Raw genomic sequence first — 24,905 nt, 5'->3', positions numbered from 1 at the left:
GAAATTTCTGTTTCTAGAGGAATTGAAGGAGATATATTTCACATAGAAAAAGGAAAGAAGAAAACAGAGCATAATGCGATAGATAAAATGCGTAGATAGATGACTATAACGTGTTTTCTCAGCTGTTCAGACATTATTTTCCCTAGTTTACTCGAATAATCTCCCTTAGTACTATAACTCCATATTCCATCCATATTTTTAGTTCTGGCATTATTGTTACAAAAGCTCGTTACATGAGTTCCCTTGTATCAGGCAGAGAAATGAAAATGTTAAACCCTTCCTCAATTTTAAGCTAATTTGTTCGTTTTAAATTATCATACAGAGAGCATATTACACGTGAATTTGCCTTCTTATTAAGCTGTCACGAAGCTTATTTTACAGCAAAGTGCTGCGATGAAAAAGTGTAATGATAATGTACAAAGGTGTGGCAATGTACTTAGCGTGCTTTCTTGAATAAATATATTTTTTTATTTAAATTGCTCATACAGTCATTATGAAATCTCCTACGAAGGAGCGAACGGCGACTTTATTTGAGCGATAAGAAGAGGAGATAATAAAATGGAAATGAATGCTGCAATCCTAAATTTTAGCTGTCATCCCAAACTTCTGCGGAAATTCATATTTCATTTTTACTCATATATTTTTGACAACGATAGATGTTTTCAGCTCGGCCAACACTACATTTAAAAAACGCAAATGCACTTTTATCAGAGTTGACTTGACAACAAAAATGGCGTCTTGTCGGCATTAATATAATGTGCAAGTCGTTAAGATCTCGGACTGTTTGCCGAGTCTCCAAAGTTCCGCCAACTTCTCATGTCGGTAGAGGAGGGAGAGATACAGCAGAGAATTCGCGTAATTAGATATCCCCCCGTTCAACGTATTTACGACAGCAGTAACACGAGTTCATAAATATCCAAATCGTTTCTTGGTTTGTTCTTGTTATGCCGCTCATTATAACAGCCATTCCAAGTAGATGCCATGACAATGTAGGTACGTGTTCATAACTCGTATATCAAGCTTGCCCCCTAACTACCGACTCACAGAAAGCTCAGCATTGTTGGCTTTAATTGATGGACCGATATAGCTTTCTTAGAATTCTTTGCGCATCGCTGCTGTAGTGAGTGCCTACGTAGTTCAGCGTCGCTATAAGGATAACTCTGGTTTTTCTTCTTTGGCCTCAAATCGATAATAATGCGTGTGAGCTTACAGCAGGGGGCAATTCTAGCATTGCAATCAAAAGTTAAGAACCGATATCACCAAAAGTGACTGAACATGATTACAATCGTTAACAATTATTACCAAAAGTTAGTTTTAAATTACATTTTGTATGCTTTATCATTTTGTATAAATATGTTTGGAGAAGGAATAAGAATTATTATAATCTAATTTTATTTAGTACACCGCTGGTTTTATATTTCAAGCACGATTTAAAATTATTAAAATTTTATCACTATCTTAGGTGTTATTTTTCATTTTATTCGCAGCACGCCTTCAAATATTAGCTTTTGCAATTTTTCTTTCTTTCTTCCCCCCCCCCCTTAAATTTCCTCACAGAATCACTATTAAATATCATTATTCTACGGATTTTTTATCGTCGTGGTTACGGTTGCTTACTCAGTATCGAATGAACTTTTCCTTCTTAAAAGCAATTTTATGTTGTTTTATTAGTTAAAGCTTTTTTCAGCATGAGTAATTTTGTTATTTGTACTTGGGTTTTTGCATCATTTGATTTATTTATAAAGCCTTACATAATGAAAAGAAAATTCTAGCAATAAAATTCTTAGTTTGTTTACGTTTCACACCTTTTTATAATGTATTTCAATTCAATTTTCATAAATTATTAAGAGATCCAGTTATGTGCTGTAATTATTTGAATTGTGTAGAAATACAAAAGTTTGAAATAAGATGAAAGGAAATGAATAAAAGATTTTGAATCACATAAATTCTGAAAGGTGGGACTTTCAACAAACAGGTGAAGATAACCAGGATAACTCTCTTATGTAATCTGATTGTAATCCTTTAGATTTAGAGGGTTCTTTGAAAAACCTCTCGACTTCCGACATCTGACGTGTATTTATATCAATTCAAATAGATATAAATAAATAAAATTAATTAAGAAGCAATATAATCCGAATTCCGTGAAAAATTATAAGCATGATATATTGCACCTTCAAAATTTTGACAATGAAATTTAGTTAGCTAACTGCAGATACTGTTGGACAGCTGTGTGTTCTGAGTATTGTAAATGCAACAACCAGACAACATAAGAGTTATGCATTTTAGAAAAATTCCTGACAATGAGAAATTATCAAGATAAATAAAATTAGTTTCTTTCCTTAAAATAATAATTATAAAAAAATAAAAGAAAAGCCACTACCTCTATATCTGTTTTTTACTCATAAAAGTTTATACATTTTCAGCTACAGATTTTGATTATTTTTTGCTGCCGTATTTAACTTTTGTTGAATAAATATTTTATTTAGTCATTAAATTGTATTTTATTTAGTCACTAGATTGTATTTTATTTAGTCATTAGATTGTATTTAACTAATTGTTGTGGGAAAATGCAGTTTATAGAGAGACAATGTTTCTTACTTGCATATAAATTTGAATTATTTTCTCAATTAACTTGCCTGGTACAAAATCTAGCATTTCGAAGGATGGCAGTTTTTCGTATGTATGTGTAAATGAAATATGGTATAAGAATCACAAATCTATTTAAATTTTAAACAAATAACCTTTATTTGAGAAACATCATGAATAACTATTGTTTGAGGAAATATTTGTATGAAAACAAATTGTAAATTAATAACCGAGCTTTCTTCATTAATAAATTAAATAAATTAACATCATGAATAACTATTGTTTGAGGAAATATTTGTATGAAAACAAATTGTAAATTAATAACCGAACTTTCTTCATTAATAAATTAATAATGTATTACCACTCGAAAAGTACTAAATATTACTACTCAGAAAAATATTAACATTTTTAGTTAAACAATAACTTTTCGATCGCAATGATAAATGACTTACCTGTGGTTGCTTGTTAGTTAGTTCTCTTTCTAATAATTGCATGTTCATTCCCTTAGGCTTTCAAGGAAACGTTTCACATTAGTCTGCTGATAATTTCTTCTTTTTTTTTTCTCTTTATATATATAAATGCTTATTCTCTTCATATTTTCCGACCTAAAATTTTGTGTCTGAATCTTTTTGCTTTCTACTTATCTGATGATACTTTGAATCAATCAGTTTTTTTACCAAGAAAAAATCTTGATTAATGATCCAATGCATGAAAAGCCACTTTTTTTTTCCCACACTAGGCTGCTTTTTCTCTGTCCAGAAAAAATTATCCATTTATCTATGACATTTCTATGCCTTTTCTCTGTTTTGAATAAAATTATAAGCCGTGCATTCCATAACGAACAGTAATCATTATTTTAATTAAGCTGTTAATATTCAATCTTGATAAGTTCTATCGAAGTATTTTTTTTTATTATTATTATTTTATTTTTTAATCATCAGCAGACCAACCTAGCAGCTGTTTAAAATTGTTTGCTTCCAGAAATTTTCGCTGCTTGATAAGGGACTAATGTATTTAACATGACTGTAAAGAAAAGTAATAGATTTTAAGTGCAGTCAAAATTCTCTAGGCGACCACCCCTGAATTTAGAGAATTTGTAATAAAATCCATATTTATCATCATGAATAGTCACGATATCTAAGGCAACTGTCTCCTCAGATTACCATAATCGTTGGGAGGCTTAGGGAGTTTCATTATATTCATATTTTTCCAGCGTGGAAGCAAATCAGCCTTGTTTTATCTATTATTTATACGCCAAAATGAATACTAACGAACTTTTTAAATGAATATTTTAGCATGCATTTCTCTTTTCTACGGTGGTAGTATTAGTTTATTGAAATTGCAAAGATTTATTCACATATTGCTACTAATTATGCGTTCATGCAGTTGGAAGGCTTTGATAATTTATAAGTATAAATTATTATACTTATAAATTATTAATAATTATAGTTTTTGTCCTCAGCAACAAAACAATAAATAATCAGCCACGTGCTAGTAGAATAAAAGGTAAAATTAACGCACTATTTAATTTTCCCTTAATTAGTATAGAGCAAAATACAATGGAAGTTAATTTTTAAAACTAAATTAAAGTTATAGTATTACCCACATGACAATAAATAGAGAGAATATTTACAGCTTTTAGCATCCTACGTTCGAAAAGTTTAGTTCGTTAGCTTTTTTAACGTATTTTTCATTTCGGAGCATAACTTATTTTACAAGGTTAACACTGAAAAGGGAGGTGTTTGTGCAATTGACGAGAGGCCATTGATTTTGTTGCAGAAGTAAAGGTGATTCCGTGTCTTGCTTTAAGGGATTTGAATAAAACAGTTAACATATTTATCTGCTTGTTTTCTGAGTTTCACTTTTCCTTTTTTCTTCCTTTGAGTTCACTGATATTACCAGCCTATCGATGTCTGAAAATTTATTCCACAAAATATATCTATATGCGATCCAATTAAGATAATGGAAGATTTTAATTTGTGCATGTTTTGTTGCTAAAAGCTGAAATGGATGTACTGACTTATCGCTTTACTTACCGCAGCTGCACAATAAAAGTAGTGAGAGATATCATGTTTCGGTATCATTTAGTGATCTGCTTTGATTGGGATAATAGGGCACATTGACTCCTCGCTTCTACCTTTAAATGCATCACTGTGAGTGGGGTCGCACAGGGGGATCGGCTCCCTGTAGACTGCGCCTCTACGGTGGTGTCGTAAAAGGCGATAACACAACGTACTTTGCTGTGCCGTGCAACCCACACTCTCTTTCTGTATTATCAAAAATAATGGCGACTGAAGTACGTACGAAACAGTCAGAGCATGCTTCATGACTCGGCTCAGAACAAAATTATCGGACATTGAGGCCTTTTTTCTCTTTCTGTTCATCTCATGGATATAGGTATAGATCAGCTGCAGTGGTGTCTCGTGATGCAATGTACTTTAACAAGTATTTTACAAGCATTGTTTGGCAAGTATTATTAAAATTTCACATGCATTATTAAATTTGAGGTGCATGTCAAAAGCTTATTCATTCCTTTAGGGGTGTAAGATAACATTTTATGAACCGAATAATATATAGAATCCATTTTCTCACTTAATGATAATTCTTCATGGATTTTGAAACTGATGAGCGCAAGGGAAAAAAAAAAAATATCCAGGAACATTATTTTTTAGCTCAAAATTGTGATCATAGTTCAACTGTAATTAAAATTAACATAAGTTATATATATATATATATATATATATATATAAATTATTTTCAAAAGATTTAATTTTGGGGAAAAATATTTTGATTTCAATATGTAAACTATTTGCTCGAAACCAAGAAGCTTCATTACCCCCCCCTCCAAAAAAAAAAACGAAAAGGCACAATGAAATGTGAATGTTAAGAATACTCATGTTTTTTAAGTTTTATTATGTTGTTAGAAACGAAAGTAAATGAAAATATTTCAGTATACCTTCCTTTTCCTAGCTGCTTTATTTAAAGAGAAATTTAATGTTATGATTTCATATTTATTGTTACTTAAGTAAGTTAGCATACAAATTTTCTGATTTCCTGTGTTTATTAGAGCCAGTTTTGGTACCAACACATTTCTCAAAGGAAAAATAAATATCATATTGACTATTTATTTGTTAATTTAATTTATTTTTCTAAATCTTATTCTGTGTGTTTCGAATTCATTCACGTTATCAATATTTGTTTGCTCTGCTTTAGTTTGTATTCATCGATTTTAAAAATCCCTTTTATTACTACTAATTATTAGAATTTTTTAAAATTCAATTTAAGAAGCTTAAACTTCAATCTTACGGAAATTTTGTCGTGTTTTAATATCATATTGACTATTTATTTGTTAATTTAATTTATTTTTCTAAATCTTATTCTGTGTGTTTCGAATTCATTCACGTTATCAATATTTGTTTGCTCTGCTTTAGTTTGTATTCATCGATTTTAAAGATCCCTTTTATTACTACTAATTATTAGAATTTTTTAAAATTCAATTTAAGAAGCTTAAACTTCAATCTTACGGAAATTTTGTCGTATTTTATATCCCAAAATAGGCATTAATTCAGTGTCATAGGTATATCCTTTAACGAACAATTTTAAATAGTTTTTCGAAATAGGTGGATGCTACAGAACCAGGTGAATGCCTCAGAATAATTTAATAATGAATCATTTTCATAGCCGAAATATAATTTTTTAAATGGATCCTAAAGTTGTAACTTAATCCTACGATCTAAGTGCGAAATTGTTATAATATGAGTTCATAGAAATCCTATTCTAAGTGTTTTCTTTACTGATTTTAACTATATGAGCGTTATAGTTCAACTAGTCTTGTAGAGAGCTTTACAATTTAAGTAAAATTTCGTTAGTATTTTATCTTTTGAAATTTGGCAATTAAAACTGTAAACATTCACATTGTTATAAGATGAACAAATTAGAGTTAGTTATCTAATTTAACTAAAGTTTTCGTTTTTATTTATTTATTTATTTATTTTATTCATTAAATGGTGCTATTTCCATGCATTTTGCTGTTTAAAAAATACGATATTTCTAAATTAAATACACGAATTTCACGATATTTCTAAATTTGTCAGTTCCCCCCCCCGATATCTTGCTAATTATGTAGTTTTTATGCAATACACTTCACTGGCTTGGAATTTAGATTCGCAGATGTTGAACTTTAAGCAGAATCGAAAACACGATGGAAAATTCTTTGCATTATTGACAAATAATTTATTTCTGCAGAATGATTTCTTAGGTTCTCACATTAACAAAGCTACTCCAGGACAGCTGATTTTTTCCTAAGACATTTATCGGGGTGTTTCCATATTCAAAGAATAGTATTCCGTTGATCTTTGTAAAAGGATTTTTTTAACCATTTAGATAAAATTTAAACTAAATTTATTTACTTTTTATTGCTGAACGTAATTATTTTTACGTGTGCATGAAATAGCATATGGAGTGAGAGAATAGAATTGCATTAAATAAAATATAAATTCTGTTTGTGAAAAGAAACAGAGAAAGTTATAGTTTTATACTCAATACAAAAAATTAAGCATATGACTAATAATGTAAGTGAAACTATTGTGATACATTTAGTAAAATGAGCTGCATGGAAACATATTGCGAACTGAATTCTTAGCAGCAAGAACCATCAAAATTAACGATAAAATCTGGAATATATTTTTGACTTAGATTTTGCTAGCTAAGTACATCGTCCTCAAAGGCGAACATAAATTTAAATCACGTTAACATAAAATTCAGTAAATATCTCAAACGCACAACAGAACAAGAAGTAAAATTATCTACCTCTCTGAAAACACTTGGACTGATGCTCTATTTTTTAATCATTATATATGTATGAAGGTTTAAATTTCAAATATAACACTCAGAAAACAATTAGTGGACTAAAATTTTGTTTTTCAATAAATGTGTAGAAAACTTCTAAAATTTTAGTGTTGCTTGGAATTATATTTGTGTAATTAGTTAACTATCTAAATGAAATTAATTTCTGATTTTTCAGTTTTACTTAAACTGCTACCATTCTGGTTTAATGTTATTTACATTTTTATTGCACCATAAAACCGATGTTTCATGTAGCGTGTTACCTTCTTTCCTTGAACCTTAAAGTACCTGGACATTTTTCAGTTTTTGGCTTACTTATCGAGTGCTGTTTTAGCACTTGCAGTCATTTTTATTCCTTTTATTTATTTTTGAATATCTCCTATTAACTTAGAGTAAGAGATAGAGTTGATAATTCTGCTGAACTAATTTGTACAACATTCCATTCCTAGAGGCCGCAAGAGGTTTTCTTTCCTGCTTATTTTGAATACGAGTCAGTTTCATTTAGGAACCCCTCAACGGAGGCATAACCTCATCTGACAGATAGCTCACAAGCTTTCTGCCCCAACAAATTACTTACCTTCGTGTAAATCCAGCAGCATACATAATCTGTTGTTTCATTACATTAACAATAGACAAGTTTGTAATTTTAATCCCGATTTTAAATATTATCAGCTATGAAATTGCATTGATTAAAAAAGGTTAAATATATTATATTTTATCAGTTACATATTCAGTGGAGCATTCTTAATTATTATATAAATCGAATGCAATTTTAAATGTAATAAATGATAGGAAAATAGTATGTAAGCTCTCCATACACTTTAAAAACTATGTGTTAATCTGTGTGCATTTCGTCAAGAAACTATCTAACAACAGCTTCCCGAACATTTAAAATAAAACAACTAACTATAATATTCTTTCACAGAAGCCACAAATGTAATCAGAAGAAAAAGTGTACACATTCTTGAAACAAATATACACGTCAACCTACAAAAATTATTTGTTTTATTGTCATAGGTGAGGGGATTTTATTTTAATTAACATTTATCTCGTTTGTGAAGCTTCAGAAAAGTAGTTGACTCTCTTCTCCCTGTCAATAATTTAAAAATCAGTTAATTAATTTTATTTATATTGTGTTATATATATATATGTTTTAATGACACATCATCCTTACCTTTTAATTTAGTCAATGAAAATTATTGAATTTTTAGGCCTTTTACAGTTTAATTTGATTTTTACGTTTTTCACATGCGTTTTCCTTTGTCTGTGAATTTAACAAATTAAAAAAAAAAAAAAAAAATTACATCACCAACATTTTGGATTAATTTTTTTTTCTTTCTCTTTCTTGGAGGTAATTTTTCTTCTTAATAACTATATATGTCAAAATATAAATGAAATTAGTATATATATATATATATACGTGTATGGTGGTGTATTTTTTTACGGCAAAGCACACTAGGGCTATCTGCCAAAGGGGAGGGATGCCTTTCGTGGAGGACTTTCTAAGGGAAACTGGCTCGTATACACGTTACACATGGGGAAAACCACGAAAACACCCATGCAGCCAGCCCGTTCGCGGGATTCGAACCTCGGACCGAACTACCAGTGTTCAACGACTTTACCGCTCGGCCGCTGGTGGGCTATATATATATATACATATATATATATAAACTCAATAGTCAATATAGAGAAAGTGTGTGCGTTACTGTTGTGAAGCAAAACAAGTTACAAGTATTTCTTCATATGGCTCAACTGTGGATCTTCTTGATTTAATTGCTTTATAAATTAGTTTTCCAAATTATCATGTAACTGCAATTTTAATTTAGTGATTAGAAGCAAAATTCTGAGAAGTAAAACCTTTCGCAGTATAAAGTCACATACTATTCCCTCCTATAATATTTAACTATTCGTTTTTTATTTGCTTATTTTTATGTTTAATTAAGCCGAAATGTATTGCATTTCAATAACAGTAAAACTATTTTACTGTAAAGATAATTAAATACCACCACTTGTAAAACATAATGAATATCATGGGCTGTATTTCTTTTATGCTAATAATATGTTTACTTTAAGAGCTTCTAGCTGCAAATTAATTAATAATAAGTTTTTGGGGGGGCTTACAAATGCATGTAAACAGAGTTCAAGAAAATTTAAATTAGAGAAATTCGATAATTTTGAATAAAGATTGTTAATCAGTGTTGATTTTAAATGAAGATTATAGGAAGAGAATTTAAGTTCATCTTTTAAGGTTTTATGTGGGCACTCTTGTCATTCAAATATATTTTTCATTGCATTATTTTGATATGTCAGATATATATATAGGAACAGCCGATTTAAATAATGCATTGCTATACACTGTAGTAAGGTTCTGCTTTTAATTATGCATAATTTTTTTCTTTTGAATTATTAATTAATTAATTATTTTCATTATACTTATTTACTTTTTAATTAATAATTTATTTATTAAATTCTGTTTATTTCTCTTTTGAAATCATTTACAAATGATGACGTTTTAACATCTGGAATTTCCCATTAAAGTGCATATTAATGCACTAAATCCCACTACAAAATTTCTGAATTTTCCTTGTTTTTTAGAATCGTACTTTTAATTTAAAGTTAAATAAATTAAACTGTTTCTGAATCTTCACTTTTTCTAAATTATATTTTACATTAAAATTTTGAAAATTATTTACGATGCAGAATTTGTTTAAAAGTTTTAATTATTATTCTAAATGGGTTCATATTTCTTATTAATTGACTGAATCGTTATGAAAGATAGCAAACTATGATTTTCAATGATTTAATAAAAATTTTAGCACATATTTAAGATAAAAATGTTTAATTTTTCAGTGTTCGTATCATTTTAAGTATAACTACTTGTTATGTGAACTTAAATTCTTTCTTACTTAATATTTTAAGGTAAGATAATTATTGGTAAGATTATCTTACCAATCAATAGTTAGTTAACCTTTCCGGTTTTATTCAGACTTACAAATTTGCATTATTTAGAAAACAACGAGACTGATAGGGGGAAAAATGATTCGTGTTTTTAATAAGTAGGATAAAAATCAAGATTTCCATATCTGCTTACTGGCTTTATAAGCGAAATGGAGCTCGAAAAATTTCTAGTTTCGTAGAAAGGAATTGTGGGAAACAGAAATAAAAATAAATAATAAAAAAAAGCTCCCATTTCGATAACATCCTGCGGAGGGAGGGAGCCGTGGTAATTTATAATATAGTCTGCAGTTGTCTTAGGAGCCCGTTAAACAAAACAAAACTGGAGGGGGGGAGGAAGTAGCAAAGCAAAGGCAAAGCGAGTGAAAGATGGAGCGAAAGAGAACGAACGAGGAGACCGAGCCGGGAAGAGCGGAGGCAGAGTGAGCATTCTCAGTGTGGTGGCGGAAACGACAAGTCATTGGCTGGTTCCTAACGTAGGCTTCGTGATTGGCGTTGCGTTGTTTACGCGGTTTCAGCAGCTGATGTGCAAGTAGCTTCCATTACACTGAAGAACCCTATTCACTAGTGTCCATCGGAGAAGAGAATTATCTATTTTTGACAGCCATCATGAAGTAAAAATGAGCTCGAATTCTTTCATGGACTCGTTTCTGGGTAGCAAGTATGCCAGTGATGCCGTCTCGTCCGCCGCTGCCCTGCAAAGCTACGGCCATCACCCCCAACATAGGATGTATCCTTACGGATCGCTGTCACCGCAGTCTTCCGTCGCAGTCTCCGGCACCCTGTACTACACTTCGAATTCGGATCTGGCCAAATCGTGCAGGTATAACTCCACAGGCCAGAGTAATGGTATAGACATTTCAAGCACGGGTTATGCCTTTAACCTACAAAACTGCGGCGTCTCGAGCTCGACGGCCGCAGCTCAAGCAATGATGGCCCCGGCACAATTTTTGCCCCATCCTGCTACCGACCTTGCCTCCTCCCTTAGCCCTTGCTCCCAGCTGGGCTACAGGCAACTGGACCCCATACCAGACGTTCCCCGTTACCCCTGGATGACCATAGCGGGTAAGCTGATTATAGCATTTCATTATTGTACTCGCCTTTTGTAGCGTCGCTTTTTCGCCTTAGGCCTAACTATCGACTGGCGTAGCTTTCGAGCGGTATCGTGTAATTTACTGTCGCCGCGACAGAAACGATGGGGTGCGGTAAGACGAGATTATAACAACAAACTCGTAAAAATGTAGCTAAGGTTGTTCTGTGTTAGAAAAATGAGGCTGGCGTCACTTACGTGCAAAGCGATTCTGTTTTGAATGGTTATAGTTTGATTTCAGTCTAAGATCAAATGTGATTTCTAGTCTTATGAAGTGCAATATAAAAATGAACATAGGTTTCTTATCCACTTCTTTTTACACATGCCAGAAACGAGCTCTGTTTAATTGTACTTGTGTTGTAGGAGACATTTCAAATACACTAAATTTGTTACGAATTTTTCTTATCCCCGTCAGAGACTTTAAAAGTCACAAAACAAAATAAAAATGCAAGAAACAGTTAAACAAATTTAATTGGCCTTTCATGTTTTTCATTAGTTAGATAAAATTTAGCATCTATGGCCACGAGATTATATTTCACATTATAAGGAATTATTTTAAATTATTGGTGTTTTCTTGCAGAGTGCCTCTAATATTTATTACTAATGAAAACGAAATTTACTCTGAAACCTTAACAAGGCAAATATTATATTTATATAGACTTTAAGCATCATCTAATTTTTCTTTTAATTCTTTTTTTTTAAGAGGCAGGAAAATTAAAGGATCACAAGTCATGCATTATTCATAATACATTCCTGATGTTTAATGTTTTGTTTTCATGGATGATGTTTTATAGGTCAAGGTTGCTGCGGTTTAGAGGAAATAATATGAGTCTCCTACTGCATTAAAAAATATTTACTCACATATTCTGTGCCTTTTATAAACAGAACACAAAGCAGACTTTAAATATAGAGTAATCTGAAAAATTGTTTTCAAGATTAGATTTTCTTTCTGGGAAAAAACTGAATTCATAGTAGATGTTTTTAAGGAAAGAGCAAGATATAAAGTAATCATAGCAAGATGTTTATAATCAAAGAGTGAGCTATACAATAAAAGAGATGTTAAGCAAAACAATCCCATAAAGTGAAATGATTGAAAAATGTTGGAAGTGGAATCCTCTGAGAAGCATCAACTTAAAACTGTTGCATAAAACTGTTGGAACTGGAACTGGAACAGAAACATAAATAAAATATCGAGAAGCAAAAAGTATTAAGAAAGAAAATATTTAGCACCTTAGGGAAGGGAATTAAAAATTTAAGATGTACTATACAGTAAGCAAATATCGATGAATTTTACAATAACAAATGCTTTTTTTTTTTTTTTTTTTTTAATTGTTTGAAACTTAATTTACGAGCAATGTTTAAGTCCTTATAGACTGTCAGAATAATTAATTATAATTTATGAGATACTATTATATATGAAAGCTAAATTTCTGTCATTATAAAGTGTTAGATAAGCACATGTTGTAAACAGGGCAATTTAATGTATTGCAGTATGCATTATGTATATATGTGACCGGTTTTAAACCTTCCATGAGAAACAGGAGAATGCTGAAACTGCCAAAGCAGTTTATTTCTACTTCTTGTAAATCACATAAAACAATATGTTATGTACAATTATAATGGTTTGCAGCAAATGTTGAACCAGAGCATTATTAACACAAATTATATATTTTTTCTTTGGTCAGTGAATGATGGATTGAAAAATTATGATTTTAAAGGGCACAATAAGATGATTTCTACTGATATGTAGTATATGCAATTGTTGGTTAGAATTCACTTAACAGACTAGTAAATTTAGAAAACGTGTGCTTGTTCTCAAGTGAATAACGACTGATAATAACAATGAATGATGGATGGAAATTACAAATAAGCTAAACGAGAATTATAACAGAAAAATTCTGATTTTAAAGCACACAGAGAGATGATTTCAATTCATATGGTTCATATACTTTTGACCGGTTTTAAAAAATGCAGGAAAAATAGTAAAATGATGACTAAGTTTATAACAATTTGCTAGATTTTTTTATTATAATTTATCAAACATAATAGCATAATTTAGAAAATGTGTGTTGCTCTCAAATAATAACTAATAATGCATATATTATAAATAAAAATGATAATTTGAGAAAGTTTTAATCATAAATTCTCTTTATTTAATATGAATACAGGATTTTAGTTGAAATTAATTATACTTTTAGAGCATGTTTAAAGTTTTACGTGAAAAGAGGAAATTTATCTCATTGTGTGAAAACTGGACATGAAAATTTCTCAAGTAGAATGAAGTACTATTTAGTCAGAGCATGCTCTTCATTTTACTGCTAAACATCAGACTGATATAATTTATATCATAAATTAAGAAGTTGATTATGTAGAAAATATCTTGATAATATCATTTTAAGTGACAATGGGAAAAATATTTAAACTATTTCTTTAACAGTTACATAGGAAATAATGCATTATATGTTTAATTTGGCAGATAAATTTGTTTGTAAGAGCTTCTGAATAATTTTAGATAAAAAGCAATAGAGACAAAATCATCTGAAATTGATTTATTTGTGGAATAATGTTAGAACTGTTGCTCTCTGTAACCTAGGTTCAGACATTCCTCTTCTCTTCTAGTAAAATGCAAAACACATAAATTTTCCTTTATATGGCAACACTGTTATCTTGGTTTAATTAATCCGAGCAATTTCCCTGCTCTTGTTCCCATTACAGCAGCAGGTTCTTTGTTTGCTTGACGGAATTTTGATACGGAAACTAGTCTGCTTAAGATGTTAGGTTTTCCCAAACATGGCCGAGGAGTCATTTGGGAACCATAAGCATCAGGCAAATGGCTTAAATATTGTTAAGGGGGATAGAAACTGCTCAATTTAACTCCAGCTATCAGCGTCTTTTGAAGCAAGCGTTGTTGTATATAAAGTGTCCACTTAGGCCTCTCCTGTAGCTGCCTTGTTCCAGGTAATGGCTCCTCAGAACCATTTATGGTGTCCCGCCAGCCCGTAATAATCTATGGAGGTTAGAGATTATAGTGCCTCTTATGCAAATGGTTTCTCTTCGGTTGTTTTAATATTGGCTAAATTTTAAGGAAAGGAATAAATAGAAAGGTTGTTGGGGAGATGTTTACTTTATATTTAAATGACTTCTATTATGCATTTTGTTAGTTTTTCGGGTTAACAAATATTTTTCTTTCTTTCTTTCCCTTTTTTTATAATTCTCCCCCTTAAAGTTGGTTAGAATATAGATTATGTATAAAGTGCATGAAAGTTCAGCGCTAAATGTGTAATGAAAGCATAATACATACAAAAAGCACTAAATATTTTCTTTCTAGGCTTAATAGAAAATATTGAAATAAGTTACTTCTTAATTAAGAATGGCATGAAGATTGTTACCTTTCCAGCTAAAATACATTTTTACAAATTGAATTTTCTTGTCAAAAAACTTAGCTTTAAGAACTGTTTCATGAAAAAGAGTTTTTAGAGGAAACCACAAAAATATGTCTGTCAGTAAAACTAAATGAGTATGGGAGAGATATCCTTAAATTCAGTTCCATTTTGGAATGTGGTTAGATATGAATGCAAAAGGCGAGTACAGATTATTAAATATAAAAGAGAGCTTATTTTTTTTATTTTTTATTGTGTGACTTCAGTTTTATTCTTTGTATTGTGCATGCAAATATGTAATTCTGTTTGTGTTTTAGTATGCAATTATATACTGCACTTTAAAATCCAAAAAGAGGGAGTATTTATCTGATTTTGTTTCTTTTTTAATCAGTGCATGCATGGTAAATTTAAACATTCAAGTAAATCACAAGTAAATTGATAAAATTTCACTAAGCCTGCATATTTGTTTATTTTTCTCCCTTTTTGCATTATAACAATTCCAAATATTTAAATGGAAAAACTGTTTGTTTTGTTTTCTATAAGCACGTTGTATATACGTCTGCAATTATAAATTGAATAATATAGCTTAGGAATTCTAGAATTGTGGCTTATGGAAGGAAACTGAAAACTTAAATGTATTGCTATGCAGATTGTAATCAAATTTTTTTAGTGTTATATTTTTATTAGCTTTCCTTGTTTTGGATTATATCACATTTTCCAGATATATCAAGCCTTAATAAAATAAAATTTTATGCAGGATGGACAGAACACTCGCTCCATGCTGGATACAGATCTTTAAGAAGTAGGTGCCAATCACCTAATACTAATAAATACCTAATAAGTATATTATTGTATACTTTTTAAAAATTTGTTATTCGCGCTAGTAATTAGTATATCATTTTAATTCTGTTTTATGTACTTGTAATTTTTTAGGAATAGGTATTTTGATATCTAAAGCTACTAATTAAAGATTATCATTTTAATATTTTAAAGCTTTTCATAATATGTTTTATCTTCTTAAAATTTTAAAATGTTGAATTAGTACGGTGGTGGTTTCTTTAAAGATGGCTATTAATCATATTTTGATGCTTGATTTTTGTTACTAATTTTCTTTCTGTGTGTCTAAAGATTAGGTATTATTATTAAATATAAGCTGTTTGATAATAAAGTAGTAATAGTAACTATGTGGGAACAACACTAGTAATAGAGAACATTGATGAAAGAGTATTTATTTAGAAATGTTGTGATTATACTCCTGTAGCATGTTGTATGATTGCTATTTAGATAGTAGATGATATATTAAGCAGATTAGGGCTGTCTAGAACGCATCTAAAGAGAGACTAAATTCAGGCTTTCAAGGGACTGAAACATGTTTATGCTAATCCCTTCTTGATAGAAAGATTGATAGGAAATTCATCTTCATAAGAAACTAAATCTTCGCGTATCAAAATTATTATTAAATTCAAAACATGATTTATTGTATAATTTCTTCATTTCACAAGTCAAAAATGTTCAGAAAATTTAAAATATCAGGTTATCTTTATCCTTTTTACAAAAATGATTGTGAGTACAAGAACTTGGAAATCTGAAAAGTATTTAATATTTCTTTTTCATTAAGTTAGAAATTTATTTTAAATTAATTAAGAAGATCACATACTAGTTATAATTAAGACATTTATTTTTTGCTCAGGATTAATATGCAGTTTCATTATTATTTAATATATTTTAGATTTACATATGTAGAAATATTATTTAATGGTTTAAAAAGAATTCCTTTTCTGAGAAGACATTTATTGCAGAAAAAAAATGGGGAAAAATATGCATGTTATAACAAAGTAAGCCGTAGACCAAACTGATTCTAAAAATAAATATGCAAAGTACACATATGAGATATATATACAAATATGTTTGCTATGCTACTGCATATTAGCATTTAAGGAATTAAGAATTCTTCGCTAACCATGCTATTTATTATCAAGCTTCCCTGCTTTAATCATATGATAGAATCTAAACGATTAATCAGATAATAAGGCTAAGTGAGTGCTTTTTTTTTTTTTTTAATGTGATGAGAGTAAGTTACATCTTTTAAAAATTCAGGCTTTTTGCTTTTATTCAAAGATACTTCCTCAAAATAAAAAAAATAAATAAACCACCATAAGAAAAGGTAATGTTTTAAACCTAAAATATTTTTAAATAAAACCGATAAATATAAAAAATATACATATAAAGATAATTCAAACCACAATTAAAATTTAGTTAAGTTAGTGTTTATTTCTAATCATAATTGCCCAGGGTTAGACTACTTTTTCTTGACAAATAAACTTTTTATGGGAATTAAATACCATGTGCTTAAATATTTCATTGCTATTGTATCTAATAGTATAGAACTATTACAAAAGGCATTTTAACGAAGGTTTTCATCAGACGTAGCAAACTCTGTGTATTATTATATGTTATTCTTCTTGGTGAATTCAGAAAAAAGAGGCTTTAGTTCATTCTTAATTTCTATCTTTTTACGTTTTAAGGCAGAATAAATTTTACATTTATCCATTCTTAAAATACATTATTTAACAGAAATTTAGAAATTTCAGTGCCCTTTTTTCTTCATGTTAACACTTTATTTTTAAACCTCTGGAAGTCTGATGAATCCTGAGTTAATTTTTTCTGAACTAGGCTTTTGAAGCCCAGTCGTTTTCTTTCCTATAATACCGACAACAAGGAAGCAAGGAAGATGAGGAAATTTGTCTGAAGAACTAGGCTATTTATTTGAAGCTTATGTTGTCACTTTAAATGCAACAATTCTGGAAAGATTTGTGTGCTACAGAATACTACTGTCTAGACCAGATGTCTCCATAAATTAGACTAATGAAAATTTTCAGCTCTGTAAATAAGCACACATATGGGAGGGAAGAGAGCGAGAGATTGGTATCATAAGAAGAGTTGATAGATTGAGAGCATGTCTTTTTAAAGTATTTCGAACAACAAATCAAGATTTTTCTCTTTTACCTAATTCAGGTCTGAATTCTGTGATTTTGGAAGTTTTCATTTCTAGAGTAAAAAAGTACGATTCATTTCAGATTAAAAAGCTTGGCATTGTTTCAAAAAATATATTTGTCTCGACAGTTATCAAACCTGCAGTTAATTTTCAAAAATAAATAAATAAATAAGTGTTAAGTGAGACCTCTCCCCTTACCCCCCCCAAAAAAAATAAAAGATTTATTAACTCGAGAATTTTTTGTTATTGCGGACTAATATATATGAAAAGAAAAGAAGTTGAATGGCGTCTTTCTGATTTAGAGTTTAAGAACTTCTTGTAAGTATAAATTTGCCAATTATTATTGTAAAACCACCAATGATGAGAAAAACTTTAATTTTAAGGAAAAACAAAACAGTTTAACAGGAACAGTGATTTTCATTTCATTTCATATGTTATCTTATTTTCTTGCTAATTACATTTAAAAACCTTAGATTGGGAAATTAGTGTATTACTTATTAACAGATGGAACTTAAACGTATTAAATCTAAGGAAACACTTAGAACAGAAAAATTTAGAAGTAAATCTGAAAACTTACCGTATTAAAATTGCTGGCAAAATTTTTAAAAACAAACATACAGTAATTTTAGTATATAGTTTTGATTTTTCTCACTGTATTTTATAATTTATAATGTAAATTTTTTACTTCCATTTTATGGAGACATTAATCATTCGTAAAGTATACTTTTTAACTTTTTGCTGAACTTCCGGAATATCACAAAACTGTCTATCGATTTATATTTCAAATTTGAACTATTTCATAGAGCTAAATCAAATATTTATTTGAATTTTCTGGGGCTTAGTATTAAAGTACTTAATATTCACTGGGAGTCAGTATTGCGGGCTCTTGTATTGCGAGCATGAGATTCGTACGAAAAAGCTTGCTATTGAGGCATTTGCTGTAAAAGTTATTAGCTTCAAAAGTAAAATAATAAACTGTAATTTTTATGAAAGAAAATTTTAATCATTTAAGCAAAAGCAGTATCTAATAGGCTTTAAAAGTGTATCCTAAATTCATGGGTTGGAAATTAAAATTTGTTCAAAACCTTTCTCTCTCTTTTTTTTTTTTTTTTTTTAATTTTAATAAAGCTAATTCAGATTCAAAAAAAAAAGGGGGGGGATCTTCAATTTCATAAACCCTTAAAATAGCTTGATTTATAAAGGATTATTTTTTAGTGATAATGGATTCATCTTTACGTGATGACATTAAAATAGAAGAATAACAAGGCAACAGAATAGTTTAAGAATAGCTGGTACCACTAAACTAATTGTAACTGAAAGTCGGCAGATCATTTCATTTTAAAGCAACGAAATGTTTTTTCTGCAAAACAAATGTTTATTGCGCTATAAATTGTTTCGCAAGAGACCAGAAAAGCCGTATGCTGTAAAACTTATAGACGTAAACTGAGTCATATTTCAAACAAATTTATGCTCGTATTTCCTTATCAGCAGTTTACTGTATCTTCAAAGTGTTGGTGTTGCAAGTACAAGCTGTACCTGCAGGGTAACAGTAATGTAGCATTTTCCTAGTTATTTTACTTTTCTTTTCTCATCTTAAATAGTACATATGTAGTGCCGATAAATCATTCCAAGTCCTAGGAAGTTGAAAATTTGTTTGCCTTCTTGGAAGGTTTGATGTTGTAACTTCCTTGTTTCTAAGTGCAACGTAAGTGCAGGTCAACCGCTGAGTTACGAGCCAATAAAAATGCTAATAAGAATAATATGTATAAAAGAAAAATCGCAATTACATTTTAACTCAAGATCGTTTTTTTTCTTTAAATGTGTACTGTGACAGTATTTGAATGTCCGTTAAATTCCCTTATATGTGCCACATACACTGTGGTAATCATTAGTTGATAGTTAAAACGAATTCAAAAGTTTCTCATAAACCAATTGTTAAAAAATCAGATTGCTGTTTCCTTCTTTTTCTTCTCCCTTTTGAGATGAATTTAGAACAAAAAAAATTATTTTTAAACACTTTATTTTTTAATTGCAGTGATTAATAAAAAAAACTGCAAGATATTCTTTCCCGAGAAAAAATTCCCCCCCCCTCCGACTGGAAAAAATAACTGACATTTTTCTGTAGCTTACCTGGTGTACCTAATATTTCATCACTTGTGCTGTCGTACAGTTGTGATAATGGATAAATTACGCTACGTCTTAAAACCCCATCTTAAAAACCTTCTTAAAAACTCTCTCCCATCTTAAAAACCTTTTGAATGATCGTGAGTAGACAAAACGTTTATTTAAAGAAAAACCGAGTGGAGCAATTTACATGAAATGGTTGTAAAACAATGCTTTACAAAAGCTATTAGCATTATGCATAATCATTTCAATATTTTATTGCTCTACCACATGTCTCACCTACAAAACAGAAAGAGGATATGCAACAGAAAAGAGAAAATGAAATATCAAAAATGCATCCTCGATAATTTCCGTTCTTTTTAATTGACTTAACTTCTACACGGAAAGAATAAAAGAATTATGTATTTTAAGATTAACTTTTTTTTTCTCTCTCTTATGAAATTGTGTAAAACAGAACAAAGAACAAATTAAAGATTTCTTACAAATTGTCTAAACATATTTCGAGATTTTAGTCCCCCTCCTCCGCTAGAAATTTAAAGATTTAGAATAAACATTTCGATTTTTTAAATAGTTAATTCCATATTGCTATTATTCTTTGTGAACTTATTATTAAAAGATAAACTCTATAATCAGATAGGTTACACGTGAATTAAACAACAATACTTAGCTCAGAAACACAAACATGCATTCATGTAAAGAAAGATGAAGATTTAAAAAACAAGATTAATTTTAAATACTACAAAAACTGCATTATTATTCTGAAAAACATTACAATTTATACATTTCAAGTTTTTGATGGACTAGTATTAAGATTCTTCCTTCCCCAAAATGTCTGTAAACTCCCCCCCCGGTATAGATTTTGTTGCATCCTATTCTCTGGTGTTCTTCAATTTTATCTGTACGTCTCGTTTTCAACTTATAACATAACCTATCCTAATGAATGGAGATTAGGATAGGTTATTTGGATATGGCAAAGCACACGGGAGCTATTTACATACGGAGAGAGATACTTTCGTGAAGGACTTTCTAAGAGGAACTGGCTCGTATTCACGTTATATTTCCAATGGAACTGGGAGAAAAAGACCGTATTGAAACTTAGAATTTCGCTTTCGTTGAGTAGGGAGTCTACTAGCAAAATATTTATAGTAAGTTCGGTGGTAATTAATAATTATTAAACAGCTTACCCTGAATTTTTACAGACTTCATTCAAATAGTTATCTGAAATGCCTTCAAAATTTAGTAAATAAAAAAAATATTTTTTTAACTAATATTTTCATGGAATACTGATATATTTCTTCTGAAACACAAAAGTGGCCCTGGTATAAAAACAAATGAACTAATTTATCTCAAGATTTGTTCTTTATTCCTCATTTGCTTTTATCTGCAAATGAAGATGGGGTGATAAAAAAGAAATTCAAAAATTCTCAAAATGGTAGTGGGGAAAATAAAATATGGTAGAGGGAATGTTTCATTCCAGACAATTCTGTTAAACTGCCAAGAGTTTTTACCCCCGTTGTGATGGTTGTCATGGAATACGCCCTTCCACAGAATAACTCCGCCCTATTCGAAGACCCTTAAAAGGTCGTAAGGTCAGCATCAAAATCAGTGGGTGACAGAGGTGTGCCGGCTTTTGGGCAGGTCCTACTTAAAAGTACTTGTTTAGTCTCTAGTATTACTACTTTTCATCCTACGAATTTTGCGTTATCTATGCTAGGTTTTTCCTGCCTTTGTACTACTTTTATAAATCTGTACTGGGTTTGTGCTTTGCTCTAGGAGACCTGTTGATTCACTGGATTTTCAAGTTACAACTCTGTATTTTCAGGGAAGAAAAAGATGTAAAGAACAAAGAAACCTGTGTTTCTTAAAAAAACTCAAAGCATGATTTTTTTGGCAGTGGCTATACGAATATTAACAAATGCTTTTTCCACTGGTTTTACATTCACGTGATGCTATTCAAAATAAACGCATAAAATACGGTAGCATGCTGTTTCATATTGACTCATAGCGTTTAAAGGTTTTAGTGTTACCTAGAAATGCATGCTGAAAGAAATTACTTCCAGTACTGAATATAGTTTCATAAGTAAAAGAGATCAAATATTTTCAAAGACCAAAACTGTTATTATTATGAATTATTTTCAAAGCGGTGTGGTAACTGTTATCCGTATACTCTGTATCAATCAAATACTTGCGTTATCAGTGCCCACAATAGTGCAGGGAGAAAAACACTGCACATAGAATTAATATCAAAACTACATTTATCAAAATGGTTTGTGGTAAACTCGATATTACGGAACGAAAAAGGTTTAAAATTCACTTTCATGAAATATGCTTACATTCAAAACGATTTGAACATTTATGGCTGGCTATTTACCATGAAATGCTGACGAAACAATTAAGTTAACAAGACACACTGTCTTCTTGCATGTGCTTGTTATTTCGCTTCCAGGAGTTCAGCATCTTATGCACTTTATTATTTCCTTGATAATATAGCTTTTGTTCAAAAATTAGAAAGATTTCTTCACAATCAGTTTTCAAACAAACAACCAAGGAACGTCATTTTTATTAGTATGCATTTTTTTAATTCATGACCATGCAATATCTAGGTGAGGGAAGAATACAGCGTAAAAATCAAACAGTTACTTATTTCGTAGTTTTTTATTTCTTTGGAAGAAATTTAGAAGAAAATGGGTTTAAAACTCGTTGAAATTCCCATTTTTTGAATTCAATAAATAAAATCCATTTTCAGAAAGGATATAAGCTTCCTTAACATTTTCTTTAACTTTCATTAAAATGAAACTGAGTGACAATTTTTCTTGGTGTTCTGTCTTTTGAAGTAGTGTATGTGAGTCATATCGTGCGTATCATCGCGTGTTTTGAAAACGCAAGCCTGGCTTACTACGAAACATAAGTAGATCGTACCATCTTCACAGGCGAGAAAGTTTCATAAAAGGGACTGTTTACGTTTGCTTGACCATATACTTTTATATAGGTCCTTCTTTTTAGAGGTCGTCTTCTATTGGTATACCCGAGTGAATAATTGTTAGACAGGAAATATTCTGTCTGAAATTTGGCATTTTTTAAATGATTTTGTGAATATCGGAGTTAAAGGCAAAGATTGTTTAAGAAATTTCCATTTCAGCTTTAACCCTTTAATGTTAAAGAAAAACATTTTATATGACTTATATGCTTTCTACAGTAATAGTTTAAAACTCTGCGTATTGTTAAACGTATAAACTGTTCATATTAATACATAATGTGATTCTCTAGCATTCAAGAATATGATCAGTACTTTTAACAGCTTGTTTTTATTTTAAAGCTTAATTAGCAGTAAGATAACTAAAATTTATTACGTCCTTTGATCTTGCTCCTTAAGTTTCAGCCACAACTAATACTGAAAGTATTAATTTTAAATTTATGTGAGCCAACGAATTTATGAATGCTGTTCGGGAATTTTAAACTATATGAATTTTTTATGCACTTCATTTTATACAAAAGTTCAGAACAGATTTTAAAGAGAAAACATTTTTATGTAAAGATATTTTTCACAGTTCAGCATTACTATAAAAGTCATTAAGATTTTATTTTTCATCAAGAAAATTATTTTAAAAGGATGTATAAATCAAAGTGTTTAAAATTAATGGTTTGATTGAAAATAGTACTTGCAACCTCTGAACTTTTAAGATGGCTCGAAGAAAAAAATTTTTACACAAAATACGCAAGTTGGATTAAAACAGGAAATGCTTACCTTTCTTCTTAGAAAACGTGTCTTAAAAGCCAAATCTGCTGGTCATTTATTATTACTTTAAAATAAATGATTGTAATAAATTACAAGCTGTAACGGTGTTTTTCTTGTCTGAGCTACCCATCGAATCTACTTTTATTGCACTAGAAATTGGTGGGGAGGGGGTACCTTTAACTTTGAAAAGTCTATGGTTTAGTTGAGAATCTGAGTTATAAATTTACTCGTTACAAAGGAAAAATATGAGACCTATAGGAAGCAAATGGAAAATCTCTTTGTTACAATGAAATACCACACTTGTTACACGTTATCACTTGACACCTGTGGAGACAAGAGAATCTGATATTATCTCAGCCTAAAATATATTCTGCTTTCATTCTCTCTTTCTCCCAGTCAAGCTCTTCCAAGCGTATTCACCTTGGTCTGGTCTGTTTATATAAACGCAATTTGCTTGCTATTAAAATAAAGAATGTATAAAAATTACTGTATCCGTGTTCACAGAAGAGAAGGGAAATAATTTACATTTCAGTTCACGCATGTGAATATTTCAGCTTCCATTTATAAGATCGAAGACGAGAAATTATGAGATAATCTAATTTTATTTCCTGAATTATCGTTCTGAATACTTACTCGAAGCAGAATATTTTTTAGCTTGTCAATCGATATGTAATTAATTCTAAAGTTTAACTTTCAATATTCCTTCCTCATTTTCTTATTGTACTAAAATATAAAGATAAAAGTCTTAAGACTGCTCCTAACAGATATTATCATTGTTAAGAAAACGATCATAAATTTCATTTTCAAGAGAATATGTTACGTGGAGGATAGCTATACAATTATTTTTGTGTTCCATTTCTGTAATTAGCTGTGTATTCCAGATAATTTTAAGCTGTTTTCTTCTTCTAAAATATTGTATATCTTGAATACAGGGAAATTCTTTAATAGTTACAGGCATATTTTTATTTTTTTCCTAATATAAATTTTGCTTAAAATATTCTTTCATTATATAGCACACATATATCAGCTATTTTGATATGCAAGCACATACACAAAACAGAAATTTTGCGTTAAGTGGCAAAATTTCATGATGGTACTTTTGAGTAGTAAATATCAAACTAAGACAAGTAAAATTGCTTTAAATTGAATAAGTGATTTTCAAGTACATCATTTGAAACTAAGTATTTAACTTAA

At 30.0% G+C, this 24,905-nt stretch overlaps 1 protein-coding gene across 2 annotated transcripts in view; it reads left to right on the top strand.

The window, feature by feature from the left end:
• Nucleotides 1-10,773: 10,773 nt before the first annotated feature.
• Nucleotides 10,774-24,905, top strand: part of LOC118180842 (uncharacterized) — a 59,967-nt gene continuing 45,835 nt past the window's right edge. Inside the window, exons 1-2 of one of the 2 annotated variants that reach the window (XM_035349895.2) lie at nt 10,776-11,451; nt 15,614-15,658. In XM_035349895.2, coding sequence (XP_035205786.1) covers nt 11,007-11,451; nt 15,614-15,658 — 490 coding nt within the window. In that variant the 5' untranslated portion in view covers nt 10,776-11,006. Of the gene's footprint in view, nt 11,452-15,613; nt 15,659-24,905 lie in introns of both variants that reach the window. The other variant, XM_035349896.2, reaches the window with a different exon arrangement.

The sequence above is a fragment of the Stegodyphus dumicola genome, chromosome X1, assembly GCF_044657685.1.
Source record: "Stegodyphus dumicola isolate Sdum_Otavi_A_Nest chromosome X1, ASM4465768v1".
NCBI lineage: Eukaryota > Metazoa > Arthropoda > Arachnida > Araneae > Eresidae > Stegodyphus > Stegodyphus dumicola.
This window is presented reverse-complemented; position numbering and strand designations above follow the sequence as displayed.